This window comes from Podarcis bocagei, assembly GCF_964188305.1.
Source record: "Podarcis bocagei genome assembly, chromosome: 4".
Taxonomy (NCBI): domain Eukaryota; kingdom Metazoa; phylum Chordata; class Lepidosauria; order Squamata; family Lacertidae; genus Podarcis; species Podarcis bocagei.
In genome coordinates, this window is record NC_138128.1 from 57,536,783 (window position 1) to 57,553,419 (window position 16,637).

The 16,637-nt window shown below is 46.9% G+C and overlaps 1 protein-coding gene across 3 annotated transcripts in view; it reads left to right on the top strand.

Moving 5' to 3' along the window:
* LOC308586356 (scavenger receptor cysteine-rich domain-containing protein DMBT1-like) overlaps window positions 1–15,960 on the top strand; it is a 40,829-nt gene extending 24,869 nt beyond the window's left edge. For all 3 annotated transcript variants that reach the window (XM_081192835.1, XM_081192836.1, XM_081192837.1), the window contains 7 exons: window positions 2,008–2,319; window positions 2,872–2,895; window positions 3,168–3,203; window positions 10,535–10,713; window positions 11,922–12,313; window positions 13,571–13,842; window positions 15,320–15,960. In XM_081192835.1, the coding sequence (XP_081048961.1) occupies window positions 2,008–2,319; window positions 2,872–2,895; window positions 3,168–3,203; window positions 10,535–10,713; window positions 11,922–12,313; window positions 13,571–13,842; window positions 15,320–15,330 (1,226 nt within the window). In that variant the 3' untranslated portion in view covers window positions 15,331–15,960. The remainder of the gene's footprint in view (window positions 1–2,007; window positions 2,320–2,871; window positions 2,896–3,167; window positions 3,204–10,534; window positions 10,714–11,921; window positions 12,314–13,570; window positions 13,843–15,319) is intronic.
* Window positions 15,961–16,637: the final 677 nt, after the last annotated feature.

A 16,637-nucleotide genomic window follows, 5' to 3' on the forward strand; every position in this document is an offset into this window, starting at 1 on the left:
CTAGTACATCCCAAATATCCTTTCCAATTTGTTTTCAGCATTCAGAATGTTAAAACTTGCTCCTGTATCATATGTACTTAAGAAGACTAAAATACAATCCTTATGTTTGGAGGCCAAAAGAATATATAGAATTAATAAAAGAATGACCCTAAAGATGAACTAAAAATCACTGAATGTTCTACCCCCAAAATGAAGTTAATTACATTCATGCCAGCCTGCAATTATAGGAATTGCTTTCAGGTGTAGTTCAAAGATTTTTGAATTCTGTGAATTTCGTGAACTAGTTCATTCCAAACACTGAGTCAAATGCAGTCTCCCTAACTTGTCTGAGTAAAATGTCTGACGCTTGCAGAGATGTAATTGTGTTTAAGATAAATTTTCTGTCACAGGTACAGTGTGGACACAGGTAAGGAAGTCACAGGCAACCCTTCTTCTTTGCAAAGTGCCTCAGGAGGAAGTGATGTGCAAAGAGGATGCGATGGAAGGGAAGGGAACACTTCAGCCTTCACTGCCCAGTTGCTTTTCTTCTGAAATTTTCCGCTTTCTTACGGTGTTTGAGACTCATGGATACCTTTCAACAGTGGCTGTGAAATCCAGTAGATGGAAAAATCATCTAAAGGAGGGGGAACAAGTGGCAGAGCAAAGTTTGAGCATTCTGCTCAGTTCTGTCCCTTCTCTGATGCAATTAAACACCTCTGAGAGCACTTTCTAAGGGAGATTGAGTCAGCAGGTGGTTTGGATGCAGCTTCTCCTTCCTATAGGCATTATTACATATATATTTTTTATTAAAAAGCCTTAAAGGGGCATCTGTGCACTATTCTCCACTCCTCGCAAGATGGAGGTGCATTCTGTAGAAAGAGGTAAATAACTTGTGGTGGTGGCATCCCTCCAGTTTCAAAGGGAAAGCAAGGCATGAGTGTCAGTTGCTCTTGTCAAGGAAAGATCCTATGTTGCCATGCGGATGGAAGGAAGCGGGATTCATTGCAGTGCCTTTATTCTTACAGAGAACCAGCACTGCATGCGGTTATTCTGGGTATCTGTTCTGCTGGATTGTAACAAAATAGATGCAGAATATCAACCAGCAGATGTCACCATTTGATGTACATCAAGGGTCTTTTTCTTAATATTTATGTTAGCTGAATATTTTTATTATTTGTTTATCCACAGCTTCCAGAACACCACACACACCAGGTACCCTTTATTTCTTATTTGCCTAATTCCTTCAACATTTAAAGAAAAGTTTTTTTTAAGATGTAGATTCTTCCAGATCACAGCTTCCATTTTTATCTTTGGAACTGAACAAAGCCCAGCTCTAAACAGGCTCATTGGACCATGTATGGTGGTAATATTGACCTGCTTGTCATTGGTTTGGCCCAAGTGACGGTACAGAAGTCAACCTCATGCCTACAGTTTTAGATGATGCAGAATTTAAATGCCAAAAGATCTCACTTCACTGTAACCTAGGCCTCTGAAAATTGGGGAGAATGAGCAAGAACATTGGCGTCAGATCAAAGGCTTGAAAGTTCATTTAAGAAAGGAACCAGCTTTAGTTTAATTTCATCATGACCCAAAAGGAACTCGTTCCGGTTCACATTGCTTCCTTTACAAAACACCCGTGTTCGGTCCACTGCAGTTCACATCTCCATTCAAGGTCATGGAAAGTATGCTTGGCAAGTTCAAGCAGAGAACTTTTTGTTTTGACAGGAATTATGTAACATGAACATTTCTTTTTGGGAGGGGAGTATATTTTGCACAATTGCAAGGAATCCCCTAACATACAACACATTTGTTTTTTCAAGGCAATACAGTATAGAACTGGGGAGATATGTTAAGTTTCATTAGTTATGAATGCAAAAGGCCTCCACAGCCGCTACTATCTTGATGAGCTGCACAAAGTCAACATGTTGAAATCCTGATGCCAATAGAGTCTGATGCTTAGGTTAGGGATGGGGAGAACCTGAGTTTACAAGTCTTGCATAAGTAAGAATGATATTTTCTTGTTCTAAGATGTTCCCATGAGGCTGGTCGGTGGGAACAACAGGTGTGAAGGACGCGTGGAACTCAACTACAGAGGAAGCTGGGGGACGGTCTGTGATGATGGCTGGGACTTAAATGACGCACAGGTTGTCTGCAGAAAGCTTGGATGTGGATTGGCTTTGTCAGCACCAGGAAGTGCCCATTTTGGCCGAGGCTCTGGCCAGATTCTCCTGGATGATGTAAACTGCAGAGGGAATGAACCATCTCTGGAGCTGTGCTCTCATCTGGGATGGGAACGTCACAATTGTGGTCATCATGAAGACGCTGGTGTCATCTGCTCAGGTAACTTTCAGATCCTTTGTATTTAGTCTTCTAATATATTTCTAACAGTGGAGATCTCATTGCAGGAAGCCAAATGAATGAGGAAATGGTATAAAGTCTATTTGGTAAATTGCGTGGCCATACTTCTGCTTCCTATTGGCATTATTACATCATCATCATCATCATCATTATTATTATTATTAAAAATCCTTAATAATATTGTACATGCTGTGCAATATTCTCCACTCCTCCCAAGATGGAGGTGCATTCTGTAGAAAGAGGCAAATAACCTGTTGTGGTGACATCCCTCCAGTTTCAACAGGAAAGCAAGGCATGAATGTCAGTTGCTCTGTTCAAGGAAAGATCCTATGTTGCCATGCGGATGGAAATAGGCAGGATTCATTGCAGTGCCTTTATCCTTACAGAGAACCAGCACTGGAAATCTGTTCTGCTGGATTGTAAAAAAATAGATACAGAATATCAACCAACAGATGTCACTATTTTATGTACATCAAGGGTCTTTTTCTTAATATTTATGCTGGCTGAATATTTTTATTATTGGTTTATCCACAGCTTCTGGACGACCTAATACAACAGGTACATTTTATTTCTTATTTGTCTGATTCTCTCAGCCTTTGAGGGCACCTTTTTATTGATGCTCCTTCTCCCAAATCATGGCTTCCATTTTTATCTTTGTTTATAACCTAAGCCTAATGTTAAAGTGACAATGTATGATGAAAATATTGCCCTTCTCAGAACTGGTGGCGCCAAGGTGATGGCACAGAAGTCAACCTCATGCCTACACTTTTAGATTGTGCAGAATTTAAATTCGTATAGATTTCACTCTAGTCATGCTTTTGTTTCTGCAGCTATTCCTACGAGTTCCACAGCAGTTAAATCCAGAAGTAAGTTCAAAGTTCTCCATAAGATATACTTTTGAAAATCGGGGAGAATGAGTAAGAACCTTGGAATCAAATCAAAGCCTTGAAACTTAATCACATTCAGTTCAGCCTGCAATTATAGGAACTGCTTTCAGGTGTAGTTCAAAGATTTTGAATTCTGTGAATTTCGTTAACTAGTTCATTCCAAGCACTGAGTCAAATGCAATCTACCTAACTAATCTCAATACAATGTCTGACGCTGTCAGAGCTGCTTGAAGATCCTAGCTCACAGAGGATCACGCTAGCCAGCGATCATTAAGTAAAAGTCTTTATTGAATTACAGTTTCCATTCTCACGCTGCTGCGCGCAAACTCTACGTCTAGTAGCTAGATCGGCGAAGCTCCGTCTGAGTCTCCGCCCCGTGAGCACCAACTTAATATCCTAGCCTTGCTCCACCTTTTCCGCCTGACTGTCCTCCTCTGGGTCCCTCTACCCCCCGGGGCCTCCTCCTTCCGGGATTCTTCTGACGCTGACCCGGACCCTCCTGCCTCCTTGCGCCGGGCTTTAGGACCTGGTTCCCTTTCGGGGCTGCTTACTGCGCCGCCTTCCTCTGCATTTGAACTTGGCGCGCGCGCCCAACCTTCCACCTTCCTCTTAACCGTTTCTTCGCTCCCCGATGGAGGTGTGGCCACTCCTGACTCATGCCCTCCCTCCTGTGGTGAGCTGCCAGCGCTTCCCCCCTGGCTCCCTTCCTCTTCCCTGCTTCCTGGCGGTGACGCTGGTCCCGATTTCCAGCTGCTCCCCCCTGAGTCCCTTCTGGCTCTATCTTCCTGGGGTGCCCCCCTTGCCCTGGCCACTGGTGCTCCTTTCTGTGAATCCTCTGATTCACTGGAAAGACTAGGAGATCTCGGGTCGTCGTCATCACTCATCTTTTCTTCTGCCTCCTCCCCTTCGCTCTCTGTTTCCTCCCTTGCCCGTGCCTCTGCTCCTAAACCCCTGACATCCATCCCCCCCCCGAAGCCCCCCATTCCCCCCTCCCCTCCTTCCGGTGCTGGAGCTGGGGGCTGCTGTTGCAAAGGGACGAACGTCGGATATCGGTCGCTTCCCGTGGCGGGCCTCCATCTGAAGTCTTCCGGTTCTTCCTCCCTGCTCTCGTCGACGACGGTCACCTCCGCTTCCATCTCTGTGCCGCCGTGCTCGAAACCAGGGTCGTCCCCGAAAATGTCCATGTCCGTCTCTCCCTCACTTCCTCCTGGCGGCGTTGCTCGTCCTGAGCATTCCAGCCACTTTCTGCGGAACTGCTCCTCTGGCCTATCGTCCCACCAATACGAGGGTTCTGAGGCGGATCCCGAGGGTGACCCCTCCGGGGAACGGACGTCTCGTGTCGGCTCCTCGTCCGAGTCGAACCCCCGGAACGTGCTGGCCGAAAGCGTGGGCGTGAAAAGCCAGTCGTCGAAAAAGTCTGCTGGCATAGGTCTATGTGGGAAGAGGGCATGAAACTCGTCTTTGAGCAGAGGTTCGTCTAAGGCGTAGCCCGGCACCCAGCTGTTCGCACTGGCCGGGGTGCCCTCCTTGGCGAGAAAGTATTCTACCCCCTCTTCCCCCCATCTGGAGTCCAAAATCTCCGTGACTTCGTTGATGCGCTCCTTCTGTGCCGCTCCCGCGTGCCCTGTTCTGTCTCTGGCCGGACTCGGCGCCGTTCCGGGTTCCTGGAACCTGTGCGGTGCCTTGTAGGGAGTGAGCACCGATCTATGGAATACCGGATGCATTCTGGAACCCTCCGGAAGTGCCAGTCTGAAAGCTACCGGGTTGACCTGCTCTTCGACTTGGTAGGGCCCCAGTTGTTTATGCCCTAGTTTCTTCTTGGCCAACGACCTGGCCGGCACTGCGTGGGCCGCTAACCAAACCCAGTCTCCCACGTGGAGCTCTTCTCCAACCCTTCTGTGCTTGTCTGCTTGTACCTTGTATGCGTGCTTGGCCAGCTCCAGGTGGCGCCTCAGCTGATCGTGGACTTCCTGCAGCTCCGACGCGAACGCATCTGCTGTCTGCGGCTCCCCCTCCCCCATTCTTTCCAGTCCCGGGAAGGTTCTGGGGTGCCTCCCGTTGTTGGCGAAGAACGGCGTGACCCCCGTGGATACGTGCTTCGTGTTGTTGTAGGCGAACTCTGCAAGCGGCAGGTAATCCACCCACGTCGCAGGCTGTTGATTTGCATAACATCTCAGGTACTGCTGCATGATGGCATTGACCCGCTCCGCTTGCCCGTTGGTCTGCGGGTGTCTCGCCGACGCCAGGTTGATCTTGACGTTCAGGAAGCCCATCAGCTTCTGCCAGAAGTTCGAGATGAACTGCCGCCCGCGGTCGGACAGAATAGACCGTGGCAGACCGTGAACCTTGAACACGTGGTCTATGAACAGTTTGGCGGTTTGCTCCGCCGTGGCCACCTTAGCACACGGGATGAAATGCGCCATCTTGGAAAACAGGTCCACCACCACCAGCACTGCCGTCTTGCCCCTTGAGCTGGGCAGATCCGTGACAAAGTCCAGGGCCACCCTTTCCCAAGGTTCGACCGGAGTTTGCAGCGGTTCCAACAGTCCGGCCGGCGGTTTGTGCACTGGTTTGGCCCTCTGGCAGGTGTCACACCTCGCCACGTAGTCTGCGACCTCCCCTCTCATTCCAGGCCACCAGAAATCCCTGGCTACTAATTCCACCGTCTTCTCCTTGCCAAAGTGCCCGGCCGTGGGCGCGTCGTGCAGCTGCTGCAGCACCTTGGCTCGAAGTTCGTCTCCCGGCACGTAGATGGCCCCTTTACGGATGAGCAATCCATCTCTTAGCTGGAAACCGTCGGCCGCTGCCTTGCCCCTTTGCACCTCTGCCATCTTTGCTTGTGCGAAGGAGTCCCCCTGCAACGCTCGCCGCACCGCCTCTAGGTCCACGGTCGCCGCGGCGCACGCCCACACTGTCGGTGCGAAGATGTGCATGGCGGCCGCTGGTGTTGCGTCCTCCAGATACTGTGGCTTACGGGAGAGAGCGTCTGCCATGATGTTGGTGTCCCCCGGGACATACTCTATTCGGAAGTCGAAGTTCGCAAAGAACTCAGCCCAACGTATCTGCCTCTGGTTCAGGAACTGTGCCGTGCGCCAGTGCTCTAGATTCTTGTGGTCCGTGCAAACCTGCACCGTGTGCTTGGCGCCGATCAGAAAGTGCCTCCACGCCTTGAACGCTGCATGAATGGCCAGCAACTCCCTGTCCCATATGGTGTAGTTCTGCTCGGACTTGCTGAGCTTCCTGGAGTAAAACGCTCCCGGTCGCCACACCCCCTGCGGGTCTTTCTGCAGCAGGACCGCCCCCACGGCTCTGTCCGAAGCGTCTGTCTCCACCCTCATCGGCTTGCTGGGGTTGACATGAAGCAGCTGCTCTTCCGACGCGAAGAGACGCTTGAGTGCCTGAAAGGACTGCTCCGCCTGCTCTGTCCAAATGAACTTCTTTTTCTTGGAGCTAAGCGTGTCTGTGATGGCCGCCGTCTGCATCGCGAAGCCCTTGATAAACTTGCGATAGAAGTTCGCAAAGCCGACAAACCGTTGGACCTCCTTCCGGTTGCGCGGGCTCTTCCAATCCAACACCGCTCGAACCTTGGCGCTGTCCATGGCGAGCCCCTTGTCAGACAGCTTGTAGCCCAGAAAATCCACCTCCGTCACGTCAAATTGGCACTTCTCCAGCTTGGCGTAGAGCCTATGTTGCTTTAGCCTGCTCAGCACTTCCTTGACGTGCTTGTCATGCTCCTGCTGCGACTCCGAAAAGATCAGGATGTCATCTAAGAAACAGACGCACGTCTTGTAGAGAAGTCCCGCCAACACGTGATGCATAAATGCTTGAAAAACGTGGGAGCCATTTTGCAATCCAAAAGGCATAACTCTATATTCGTAGGTCCCCAGGGGCGTGAACATGGCTGTCTTCCACTCATCACCCTCCCGCATGCGAATGAGGTTGTACGCCCCCCGCAGGTCCAACTTGGTGAACACTCTGCCGTTCCGTACCTTCGCGAGGAGGTCGTCAATTCGGGGCATGGGTAAGTCCGATGGCCTAGTCACACTGTTCAAAATCCTGTAATCCACTACGAGTCTCTTTTGGGGCGTGTCCCGCTTCTTAACAAAGAATACGGGACTGCCCCCCACTGCCTTGGACTCCCGGATGAAGCCGCGCTGCAAATTATGATCAATGAACTCCTTGAGTTCTTGCAGTTCGTCCTCTGACATGGAATACAGTTTCCCTTTAGGCAGCGCCGCCCCCGGCAGCAGGTCAATTTTGCAGTCATATGGTCTGTGAGGGGGTAGCCTGTCTGCCTCCTTCTCGCAGAAAACTTCCAAAAACTCAGCGTACTTGTGGGGAATCGCTTGCAGCGTGCCTAGCAGCAGCTGTGACTCCTCTTCCTCTCCTTCCTGCCTGGGCACGATGCAGTGTTCAGCACAAAAGGAAGAGCCGAAGGTCAGCTGCCTCTGGTACCAAGCCATCGTTGGGCTGTGCTTGTCCAGCCAACTCATGCCCAATACAACGGGCGTGTCAGATAGTTGAGTGACGTTGAAGCTGATGATTTCTCTGTGATTCCCAAGTCGCATCACCATTGGTGGCGTCTGCTTCACCACTTGCCCCCCGAGCAGCTCCCTGCCATCCACCGTGACAACCTGCAGGGGCAGTGTGGCTGGCAGCAACTGCACAGCGTGCCTGTCGACAAAGTCCTGCCCTATAAAGTCCGCATTGCTGCCTGAGTCGATGGTGATTGGCACGTCTATGGTGATTCCATTGGGCAGCTGGAGAGATGCTGTGAGCCGCACTACTGGTTTGGGCGGGAGGGGGTTCACGGGCTGCAAAATTTCTGGGGACTTCGTCACTAACACGTCTGGCTGGGCCCCAGTGCCTCTTCCTCCAGCCAGACTGCGTCGTTTCCCTGCTGTGGTCCTCCTTGCTGCGTTGCTGCAGTCACCATTGCTGAGGCTGCAGTGAGCTTGTGGGGCCTCTGGGGACACTCTTTTGCCATATGCCCTGGTTCCTCACAGACGTAACACTTCCTGGTCCCTCTAGGAGGCTTCGCTTTCACTGCTGCCGGTGCTAGGGCTCTGGTTGCTGACTGAGCCCTTGCACCTCCAACCTCCATAGGTTCGGCTCCTCCTCCTGGCGGAGGCGTGGATTGCGCCCGCGCTGCTTCTCTGGGAAGGAAGGAGGGGCCCCCGGCTGGTTCGCGCCCTCCACGCCCTTCGTCCCTGCTCCACGGACGTCCTTCCAGCCTCACCCCCACTGCCAGTGCCCTCTGAACGACCTCCTGGGTGGTTCGGGGTCTCTCCCCCCTCGCGATCTCATCTTTAATCGAGTTGTGCAGCCCCTCCCAAAAGAGGTCTCTTACAGGAGCCGAATCTCTGTCCCATTCCAGGGCACTGACCAAGGTGAAAAAGCGGGCATGATACTGCCTGACGCTGGCCCTCCCTTGTCTCAGCCCATGCACCTCCTTCCGTGCAAGATCCACGTCAATACTTGATAAAAAGCACCCATCCATCGCTTTAATAAAGGCATCCGCAGTCTGGAGCGCCGGATCCTTATCTCTCCATAAATTGCGTAGCCATGCTTTCGCATCCCCATGCAGATGGGACATGATGAACCCCACTCTCTCTTGTTCATCTCTAAAGTCTTTATGCAGCAGTTGCAGTGCGCACAGTACGTCGGCTCTAAAGTTGGGATACTGTTGCAGGTTCCCATCGAAGTGAGAGACTAGCCCGCCTGCCCGTCTCGCCAACCCAATTCCCTCCTGCCGGGGTGTCTGCTTTGTCAGCACGTCTAACCTGACCTGGAGATCCCTGCAGGCGGCAGCTGCCTCCTCCTCTCTCTTCCTGGATGCGAGAACCTCGGCGTTCAGTTGTGCCACTGCTTTTCTGAGGTCCTCTATCTGCTGCTCAGCCGTCATGTCGTCTGCCGTTCGTGAGCTCGCTAGTAGGCACCTGTTTCTCTCCCCTCCTCGAGGCTGTAGATGCCCACAATGAGGAGACGGAGCTTACTGTCAGAGCTGCTTGAAGATCCTAGCTCACAGAGGATCACGCTAGCCAGCGATCATTAAGTAAAAGTCTTTATTGAATTACAGTTTCCATTCTCACGCTGCTGCGCGCAAACTCTACGTCTAGTAGCTAGATCGGCGAAGCTCCGTCTGAGTCTCCGCCCCGTGAGCACCAACTTAATATCCTAGCCTTGCTCCACCTTTTCCGCCTGACTGTCCTCCTCTGGGTCCCTCTACCCCCCGGGGCCTCCTCCTTCCGGGATTCTTCTGACGCTGACCCGGACCCTCCTGCCTCCTTGCGCCGGGCTTTAGGACCTGGTTCCCTTTCGGGGCTGCTTACTGCGCCGCCTTCCTCTGCATTTGAACTTGGCGCGCGCGCCCAACCTTCCACCTTCCTCTTAACCGTTTCTTCGCTCCCCGATGGAGGTGTGGCCACTCCTGACTCATGCCCTCCCTCCTGTGGTGAGCTGCCAGCGCTTCCCCCCTGGCTCCCTTCCTCTTCCCTGCTTCCTGGCGGTGACGCTGGTCCCGATTTCCAGCTGCTCCCCCCTGAGTCCCTTCTGGCTCTATCTTCCTGGGGTGCCCCCCTTGCCCTGGCCACTGGTGCTCCTTTCTGTGAATCCTCTGATTCACTGGAAAGACTAGGAGATCTCGGGTCGTCGTCATCACTCATCTTTTCTTCTGCCTCCTCCCCTTCGCTCTCTGTTTCCTCCCTTGCCCGTGCCTCTGCTCCTAAACCCCTGACAGACGCTTACAGAGATGTAATTGTGTTTAAGATAAATCTTCTGACACAGGTACAGTGTAGGCACAGGTAAGGAAGTCACAGGCAACCCTTCTTCTTTGCAAAGTACTTTAGGAGGAGGTGATGTGCAAAGAGGAAGGGGTGGAAGGGAAGGGAACAATTCAGCCTTCACTGCCCAGTTGCTTTTCTTCTGAAATTTTCCGCTTTCTTACGGTGTTTGAGACTCAGGGATACCTTTCAACAGTGGCTGTGAAGCCAAGTAGATGGGGAAATCATCTAAAAGAGGGGAACAAGTGGCAAAGGAAAGTTTGAGCATTCTGCTCTGTTCTGTCCCTTCTCTGATGCAATTAAACACTCCTGAAAGGACTTTCTAAGGGGGATTAAGTCAGCAGGTGGCTTGGATGCAGCTGCAGAATGGCATAATGGGGTTGGGGGGTTGGGTTGGGTTGAACTGGAACTCCATGCAAGACACTTGTGGGAAGAGGCTGGCTCCATGCAAGATCCAGCAACTACATTTAACAAAAGTGTGTTTGCATTTTACACAATTCAATGCTGTTTCTATGTGCTATCGTTTAGCCCTTTCATGTTCTGGAGAATACATGGTTGCACGCATCAGCAAAGCGTATCTCCGGTTGCTGGGTTATAATGAATGGAGTCTGTACCTGAATTCTTCAGACTCTTTCTGCGCACCTCAGATTACACAATACTATGTGGTCTTCAATATACCATTCAGTGGGTGTGGCACAATAAGACAGGTAAGAAAAAGAGCTTTAAACACCAAATCTACATTCTGCCATTATCTGTGTAAGCTTTGTAAACTCACTATTTTAAAAATGGGGAAAGTATTCTATCTTTTGGTCCAGCAAACACTAACATTATGGGAACATTTAGGAAATCCACACTGCTTCTTTTCTACCCTGCCATGGATCCAGATTCCTCCTCTTTCTTTTACTGTGTTTAGAAGAAATATCAGAATTGACCTTCAGCCATATGATCACTACTTAATGTTAGTCTTAACTGGGATTTGAGACTAGAATTCCAGATTAGTTTCGGAGCCCAGGATAAAGAGAAAATGCCAGCAATTTGCCATACCATTTAAAGCAGACAGTATTGCAGGTAAATTCTGACATTTCTCTTAATCATAGAAAAAGCAGGAGTGGGGAATTTGCTCCAGAAAGAGAAAGTGATGTGAGGAGGAAAGAAGCCTATGTTCCTGAAATTGTCTCCCAGATTTAGTAAGCCAGCTAATTCTGGCCCTTTGAATATTTTGCATTTTTAAAAGTGTATATGTATAGTCCATTTTTTTTGTCTCCAATTTCTTCTCTTTTGAGCACAAAACTCATAGTTTAAAAGAAAGAAAAAAGAATTTTAAAACTCTTAAAGAAATCCAACACGTTGAAAGTCAGGTGTCATCTCAACATTAATTACCTTTAAAAAAAAGAAAAGAAGAAATGTTGTAATATTTTTGCCTGTTTCTACATATGTGTTTCTATTCTCAGCTTCTTAAAGAATATTATATTTCTTATATCTTTCCTACCTTTTCCAAAAAAAATAAAATAAAATTTCTGAACGTACAAGGTGACTTTCATAATTGTATGTCTGGAATGTCAGGACATTTTAAAGTGATTAAGTACAGAGAAGAAGAAGAAGAAGAAGAGTTTGGATTTGATATCCCGCCTTTCACTCCCCTTCAGGAGTCTCAAAGCGGCTAACAATCTCCTTTCCCTTCCTCCCCCACAACAAACACTCTGTGAGGTGAGTGGGGCTGAGAGACTTCAAAGAAGTGTGACTGGCCCAAGGTCACCCAGCAGCTGCATGTGGAGGAGCGGAGACGCGAACCCGGTTACCCAGATTACGTGACTACCGCTCTTAACCACTACACCACACTGGCTGGGTGTTTTATATATGGTGGTTACTGATTTATGTGTACTGTTGACATATATTGTTTCCCCCTGTCCTTTAGCAGGCAAATAATGACACCATCATCTATTCCAACATAATCAAGACATCAGCTTCTGGTTATATCATTACAAGAAATAGTAACTTTCAGTTTCACATCATGTGTGAAATGAACAAGACTGCTGTTGTAGAGACAACGTTTGTTGCTCGTAATTCCACTGACATTACTGAACTAGGACATGGCAGTTACAATGTGACACTTGCCTTCTTTGATTCGTGGTCTTTCAACTATCAAGTTCGCTCTTCTCCATACTTTGTGTCACTCAATCAAGCGCTCTACCTCCAAGCTACTCTCCACAGTTCTGATCCAAACTTAGTACTATTTCTAGATACATGTGAAGCATCTCCAAACTCTGGTGACTTCACAACTCTGACCTATGACTTATGGAGGAGTGGGTGAGTATGTTTTAGATAAAAATGTTTAGATACAAACTTAGAAGAAACACTTGCCTTTTGGCTTATAAAGCAGCAGATTTAAGGCTAAACACGCACTCTTATTCACATTATGTAGAGTAAACCATACTGCGCTCAATTGGATTTTTGAGTAGGCACGCATAGGAATGCACTTAAATGTTTATTTTTGTTATGGACAAGAGGAGTTGCTATTCTCTCAAACTTGAACATTAGCACACATTTTAATTCTGACATAATACTTCTTAAGAAAATCTAGAAAGAACCCACTATGCTACCTACAAATATTTGCTACTGAATGGACTAATAAAGATGGATGTTTGCTGCTATGTTGTGTCATCATCCAAATTTTCTCATACAAAAGCAAGGCAAAAGTATACTTTGAACTGGACTGAGCAACGTGTTTTTGTTTTTGTTGCATATACATGATGTCCCTGCCAGATGTCTTTTTTGGTTGAGACTAACTTCCTAATTCTATGAAAGAAAATTAAACTATATCCACTTAGAACATTCAAAAATCTGTTCTGACTGACAGCCATAATCCCACTGTGGTCCTCCAGACACGGTACCACTTCCACTGCATTCTCCAACTGGGCTTGTGGAGTTGCCCCTACCCATTTAGAACATAAGAATATATGATAAGCCCTGCTGGATCAGACCAAAGGTCCATCTAGTCTAGTATCTTTTTCCCCAGTGGCCAGCCAGATGCCTTTGAGAAGACTGCACACAGGGCCTGATTGTCACAGCATTCTCTCCACGTGGGATTCCCTGCAACTCTCATTCAGAAACTTAACTGCATTCAACAGTGGAGGTCAAAGGACAGCCATCAGTGCTCATAGTTACTGATAGCCCAAACCTCCATGAATTCATTTAATCCCCATCCAAGTTGGTGGTCCTCATCACCATCTTCTGGGAGTGACTTCCAAAATTTAACTATCAGCTGTGCTGTGTGAAGAAGCACTTTCACTTGTCTTGATTTCCCCACAACATTCATCTTCATTGGGTGGTCCTGAGTTCTAGTATCTTGAGTGACTGCTTTCATATACACTGAATTTGTCTTCCATCTTGCTCTCTGAAATCCACCTCCCACTTATTGAAGTTTCTTCCCATTCTTCCCCAACATGGTTCTTCATCTCCAGAGATAACATGCTTCAGAACTCCAGAAATGACTCCTTTTAGTATTCTAAGTAAAGGATTCCTCTAAAGTCATTATCTAAACAAACCTGGTTCTTTTATTTTCAGATGTCCACGAGACTCTACCTTCAGATATCTGGGAAATCCAAGGAGAAACGAAGTTCGTTTCATGTTCAGCTCCTTTAAGTTTCTTAACTATCACAATGAAGTTTATTTGCGGTGCAAACTAGTAGTGTGTAAGGCATATGATTACTCATCCCGATGCTACCAAGGATGTTTAACTAGAAAGAAGAGGGATGCAAATGAACTTCAGGAGAAGGTTGATGTGGTTGTAGGACCAATCAAGCTTCAAAAAGAAGCTAAGGAAGACAAAAAGCAGGGTAACTTTTACCTATGATTCCTTTTCTTGTTACAGTGGTGATTCTCAAAATATATTCTGAAGTAGCCCAAAGAATACATTTTTTTACTATTTTGCTACTGTATTTAAACCAATATTCCGATTTTGCTTGGCAAAAGCATAGTAACATCACACAATGAAACCTCATTCTACATGGCTTCCCCTGTTAAGGTCATGTTCCCTAATGGGCAACTTTCTTGGAGTTCTATGCCAGGAGTGACTAGAGAGTCAGATGCAGAAGTGGACAGAGTGAAGAATTTGACTCTTATATTTATGTAGTATGTTACATTACAGCCCCACAAAAGTCAGATGTTTCTATACAGACGCACAGACAGTAGTGGCCCATGTAACAACGTAGGTTGGGCATCACTGCTCTCCAGATTCCAAATCTAGCATGCTGCTGGCACTTACCGGGGGGAGAAGGGGTGCGACAAGGTGCGAGGACCTTGGAACTGTCACACTGTGCAGTGCAGCAGAGCCAATTTGACACTCTTGCTATTGTGTGCCTGCCCAGCACTGGGATCCCCATACCTTTCACTTCCAGGCAATCAATATGTATTGTTGCAGTTCAAGGACACAATACAGCCAGGCATCAACAGCAGAGAAGCATGTGGAGTAGAGTCCATGAAAGTTGTGACCTGGGAAGGCCCTAGATCTTTAAGAGGGCTGAAAGTGGAAGTCTAAATCCTTTGGAAGACACTATAACATACTGGTCTATACAACTCTGGACTTTATTGATCTTCTGCATCCTTAGATTAATGTTTGTATGTGGTCCAAGATCTCATTTTAACTATTACCTCAGATGCAAATACAATGGGGGTGGGAAATATGTTTCCCTGTGTTATATTGTCCTTTAAATAATGGGGTCTAAATTCAGTTCAATTGAAGTAAACTGGATATTGCAAATTACAGCTCTTAAACATTCAGATAAGTTACATGCACCTTCATCAACTGATGACTTGCAGATTAGTAGTTGAACTGTATTGTTTTGAGAAAAATTATGTCTGGGATAATAGGTACAATGAGAACTCCATAGTTTCCTCTGAGAGAAGTGAATCACACCTGAGCAAGATCATTTTATCTTAAGGATATAGGAAGTTGTCATATTTAAAGTCAGTCAGCTGGTCAATCTAGCTCAGAGTTCCTTAGAGCAACAGGCAGTCACATTTCAGGGTTTTAGATAGAGCTCTTCTCTAGCCCTACTGGGAGAAAGCAGAAACTGAACCTGCTACCTTCTTGCCTTCAAAACAGTTGTTGTCATCCCATGATGAACATGCAGGGGCAAAGTTGCCAGTTGTCCTTAAATTAGGTGTTTGAAGGACATCTCTTACAAAAATAACAGACATATATGTTGATAATTGTATAGAATGTTTTACTGGGATCATTTGGTGAAGGCAGATCAGAAATCTGATGAATAATTGGATTAACACGTTGTTCTAAACTATGTTTCTCATTTACAGAACTGGCTTAGAGTGCAAGTCTAGAAAAGGATAAAGCTGGCATCCTACTTACTGTTACTACTGTACTTTTGGCAGCCACGGTCTCCATCTGGCTTTCTTATAAGCAGCAAACTGAAACCAACTGATTCCAATGCATCACCAATGTAAAAATTAAGCACTTTCTGCACACACACAAAAGCTCTGTTTCTAGCATATATTTCTAAAAGTAATCAGTTCCTTCTAAGAAAGTGGTTCGTAATCCAACAAACCTACAGACAGACACATTTACATTTTAGCAGAAGCAAGAACTCAGTTAAGTCCAAATATTGGGATTTAATATTCATGCTGATCAAGAACATTAGTTATACCCAGCTGCTTTTACTTAATGTCATTGAGGAAAGGATCTCATTCTCCTTTTAATTCCCTCCCCTTCTATTGTCTATGGTTATATCATTTAAATCAAAGTCCCATACCCTATGTATACAAGTTATGATAATAGCCTTTCTACGCATAAACATTACAGTTGGAAACTTTATATGTTGGATGTGAATAGTGACTATATTTCATGAAGGATTTGTCAGAGTCTTTAATGAAAATTTATGCCAAATGATATGAAATTTATTTTGCTTCCAACTACTTTCCAATAAAATCCCTGCAAGTTGCCAGTGTGCATTTTTCTTCATTGCCTCACAAGCAAACATAAATTTATTTGTATGGTTCAAAGGAAATACATGATTGGCATGAAGTGCCTAGGGACGACAGATACGTTTGGTTCACATTTGAATTTTGCAATGCAGTTCTCCAGTCCAGTAATGTGTGCACTAGGGTGAAGTGGGGGAATGGCCTTGGGAAAATGTCCATATCAGGCAAAATTTCATCCACAAATGTGTACAGTAGGAGCAATTTGCACTAAAATATTGGTGAATTTGTTGTTTTAAAAATTGCAATCTGGTGTAGAAGTGTAAACTGAATTGAAGACTTGAAAAAAGAGAAAATTATTATTATTAATAATAATAATAATAGTAAAGCTTCCAACAGAATATAAAAACACGATAAAACTTCAAACAGTACAAACTTCCCTAAACAGATGTCTTCTAAAAGTCACCTAGCTGTTTATTTCCTTGACATCTGATGGGAGGGCATTCCACAGGGTGGGCGCCACTACTGAGAAGGCCCTCTGCCTGGTTCCCTGTAGCTTCACTTCTTACAGTGAGGGAACCGCCAGAAGGTTCTCGGAGCTGGACCTCAGTGTCTGGGCCAGAATGATGGGGATGGAGACGCTTCTTCAGGTATACTGGACCGAGGCCGTCAGCATCAACACTTTGAATTGTGCTCAGAA